This window comes from Myotis davidii, unplaced genomic scaffold, assembly GCF_000327345.1.
Source record: "Myotis davidii unplaced genomic scaffold, ASM32734v1 scaffold651, whole genome shotgun sequence".
Classification (NCBI taxonomy): domain Eukaryota; kingdom Metazoa; phylum Chordata; class Mammalia; order Chiroptera; family Vespertilionidae; genus Myotis; species Myotis davidii.
The window spans coordinates 1,776,751-1,780,197 of NW_006283994.1; the positions used below are offsets into that span (position 1 = coordinate 1,776,751).

General features: G+C 57.7%; 1 protein-coding gene across 1 annotated transcript in view; it reads right to left on the minus strand.

The window, feature by feature from the left end:
• Positions 1-82: 82 nt before the first annotated feature.
• The window catches only part of LOC102765554 (hemicentin-2-like), a 9,458-nt gene continuing 6,093 nt past the window's right edge, over positions 83-3,447 (minus strand). Inside the window, exons 7-9 of the mRNA XM_015567763.1 lie at positions 2,040-2,242; positions 1,309-1,390; positions 83-243 (exon numbers count right to left, since the gene is read on the minus strand). Of these exons, the coding sequence (XP_015423249.1) occupies positions 83-243; positions 1,309-1,390; positions 2,040-2,242 (446 nt within the window). The remainder of the gene's footprint in view (positions 244-1,308; positions 1,391-2,039; positions 2,243-3,447) is intronic.

A 3,447-nucleotide genomic window follows, 5' to 3' on the forward strand; every position in this document is an offset into this window, starting at 1 on the left:
TGAGGGAAATGGGGAGCGAAGGGTAACAGGTATGGGGTTTCCACCGGCTTTCACTGTCATTTCATTAAAGGAATACTTAGCACTAAAAAGAGGAGAATCGGATGCACTCACCAACGGGCATTCTGTCCCTCAGCCAGGTGACCCTGGGGGCAGGGACCCCGGTGACATCACAGGTCAGCACCAGGGGGCTCCCAGCCACCTGGCTCACTGTCTCCGTCTTGGGGTTCTCAAACGTTGGGGGCACTGCAGGAGAAAGGCCAGATGCCCAGAGTCTTAAGGCTCTGCCTTTCTCTCAGATGTTCCCTCCCTCCCTTCTCTCAGATGTTCGAGAAAGCCCTGCCCATGGCCGGGAGTTGGTATGTTAGGCTTTGCCATTGATGGAGATGTGCGCTGGTTTATTCACAAGGGGAACCTGCAGCTGGCTGTTCCAAAGCATCTACAGAGCAGAGTCCAGGAGGGGTCCGCTTAGCCCAAGGATAGTAAGTGCATGGCTCATGGCTCAGCAGTTCTAGCTTATGCCAGGACAGACATCACTAATCAATCCCTACACTCTCATGCGCAGCCAGGAGGAAGTCGCCACCACTGGAACAGAGACAGCTGTGCTGAGGATGAAATGCCATTGCCCTCAGAGACCAGACATCGCCCCCTGCCCACCGTCCATCAAGGTAGCCATCCGGTGAAGGGGCGTGAGCTTTGAGCAGCAGGCATGGTATCAATAGTTTATAACAATGGTATTCAATATGGCTCATGGTTGGATCTTCCCACTGCTCCCCTGGTGGGGACGCTACTGCTTGGCTATTTGCAGCGAATAGCTGGTGTCTGCCCAACCTGTCTTCTCCATCTTGCACAGCAATTGCAGTGAGCACATGGTTGCTCAAATGGAAACTACATTTCCCAGCCTCCTTTGCAGCCTGTTGTGGCCAGCTGCCTAAGTTCTCACCAAATGGAAAGCAAGCAGAGGGAACAATTCTACTTCTGCTCTTTTCTGCTTCCTGTGGGCTAGGACAAGATACACTGTGTCCCAATTCCAACCACATGGACAGGGATAACACCCTAGGGACAGGAGAGCAACAAGATGGAAGGATCCTGGGCCTCTAAATTTCCACATGGAACCCAGCTACCCCACTCACATCTGGGTTTATAGATGAGAGATAAGCCCTATTCTGATTCTGCTCTTTTCAGTTCCAGGTCTTGTTCCCTCAACACTGGGCAGCCCCACCTCTTTCCAGCTGCTGCCTTTCCCATCGTCAGCAGCCTGTGTGTTGCTAAGGATCCCGTGAAATCGCTCGCAGACGGGTCCCAGCTTACCCTGGACGGTGAGGACGAACGCCCGCATGGCCTCTCCAGCCGTGTTGTTGACCTTACAGCTGTACACACCTTTATCTGACACCTGGGACGGAGAGCACACAGTGTGCATGGGGCTGGGTTCCTCTGGCTCCCCCAAAACATCCAGGTCCCAGAACCTGCCAGAGCAGAGACTTCCCACATATGCTGGTCCTGCTTGGGAAGTCAAGGGGAGACCTGACCCTCTGACCTTTCCAAGAGCCTCAAGAGGCAAGAGGGCCCCCGTAAGGCGAAAGACAGGCTCCAGACCCCCTCCCCCTCCCGGGCCTGCGTTCAGCCAAGCCTGGCGGAAAAGGCCCCCTCGCTGTAGGATGGGGCTGAGCAGGAGGGAGGAGCCCAGGATGTATTTCCAGAGGAGCAGCCAACACCCAACAAACACGGTGACTGTCTAACCCACACCAGAGGGGGTGGGCAGAACCGACTCCCAGGAAGTTAGAACGTGAAGGGCCTGGAAAAAGCTTCCAGATCCTGGGGAAACTGAGGTAGGCGGCGGAGAAGGGACCTGCTCAAGGTCATTCTGCGAGTCCATGTGGAGCCCTGCACTCTTCCCACTCCCCAGACCCGGAGGCTGCCAATCAACTTGGTTTGGGGTCTTGCAGGCTGAGGAGGCAGCAGCCCCCACGTCCTGCCACCCAGCTGCCCGCCAGGACCAGGAGGTGGCACTGTATGGCCGCCCATACCCCCGGGTCGCTCACCTGGGTGTCCAGGATCACCAGCTTCTGCCCACCCTGCAGAGTCTGGGTCCGCGGCGCCAGGACCAGGGGCTGCCCATCTTTGTACCAGGTCACAGCTGGCTCAGGGAGCGAGTCTGTCTCACAGCTCAGAACGGCCTTGTCCCCTGCCTTCACTGGGAACCCATCCTGGGGGCCGCCGAGAGCCTGCCTGAAGGTGGGGGGAACTGGGCCGGGGGACAAGCAGAGTAAGTGCCGTGCCTCACAGTGTCCTCCCCAGCCCCGGCCTCCGTAACAGTCTATGGAAGCCCAGAAGGGCCACAAGGACCCCACAAGGCCCACAAGGACCCCACCCCAGGGAGGGCCCAGACCCAGGGAGTCAGGAAGAGAACCAGGCAGCATGCCAACGACCTGCTGGGTGACCTGGGAAAAGCGCCTGACCTCTCTGGGCCTCAGCCTCCTGGGCCCCGTCCCACACAGTGCGGGCCCCCTGTGTTAAAGCCCCTCTGGGTCCCCACAGCCTGTCCCTCCAGCAAACCCAGGCAGAAGCCCCACTGCCAGCTGTGAGCCCACGGGGCCTGGCAGTGTCCATCACAGAGCCGGCGAACACACAAATGGATGAACCAGCCCCGGGCCTAGGAAGAACCTTCCAGCAAGTCCTGCTCAGGACATCTGGGGCCAGCTTTCCCCCTAGAGGATCCTGAAGACCAGGAGCCCTGAGACAGGCTCCCTGCGGAGAACCCCGTGGTCAGTCAGGCGCGGGAAGGGCCCCCCCCCCCCAAGGTCAGAGCTCACTGCGCCAGGCCCGGGGCTAAGCGCTCACATCCCATCCCATCGGTTAGTCCAGTGATGGCGAACCTATGACACGCGTGTCAGAGGTGACACGCGAACTCCTTTTTTTGGTTGATTTTTCTTTGTTAAATGGCATTTAAATGTATAAAATAAATACCAAAAATATAAGTCTTTGTTTTACCATGGTTGCAAATATCAAACAATTTCTATATGTGACACGGCACCAGAGTTAAGTTAGGGTTTTTCAAAATGCTGACCCGCTGAGCTCAAAAGGTTCGCCATCACTGGGCTAGGCCTTATACCAACTGGCACCTACAGATGAGAGTTGAGGCTCAGAGAGCGGGCATGACTTGCCCAAGGTCACTGAGTAAGTGCACAGCTGAGTTTCAGACTCAAGTGCATCCAGTCTGCAGACCCTGACCTGAACCCCTCAAGTCTGCAGCTGGACACCATTGCTGCAGGAGGCTTGGCACCCCAGGCTCCCTGGGGTCCTCCCCTGGCGGTGCTGCCTGAGGGGTGGGGGCGGAGGGCTGCCTGAAGGAGTGGGGAGGGTGCAGGTGGGGGGACAGACGGACGTACCCAGCACACTGAGCCGCACCAGCTTCTGGTCTCGGCAGGCAGCATTGAGGGCCTCGCACAT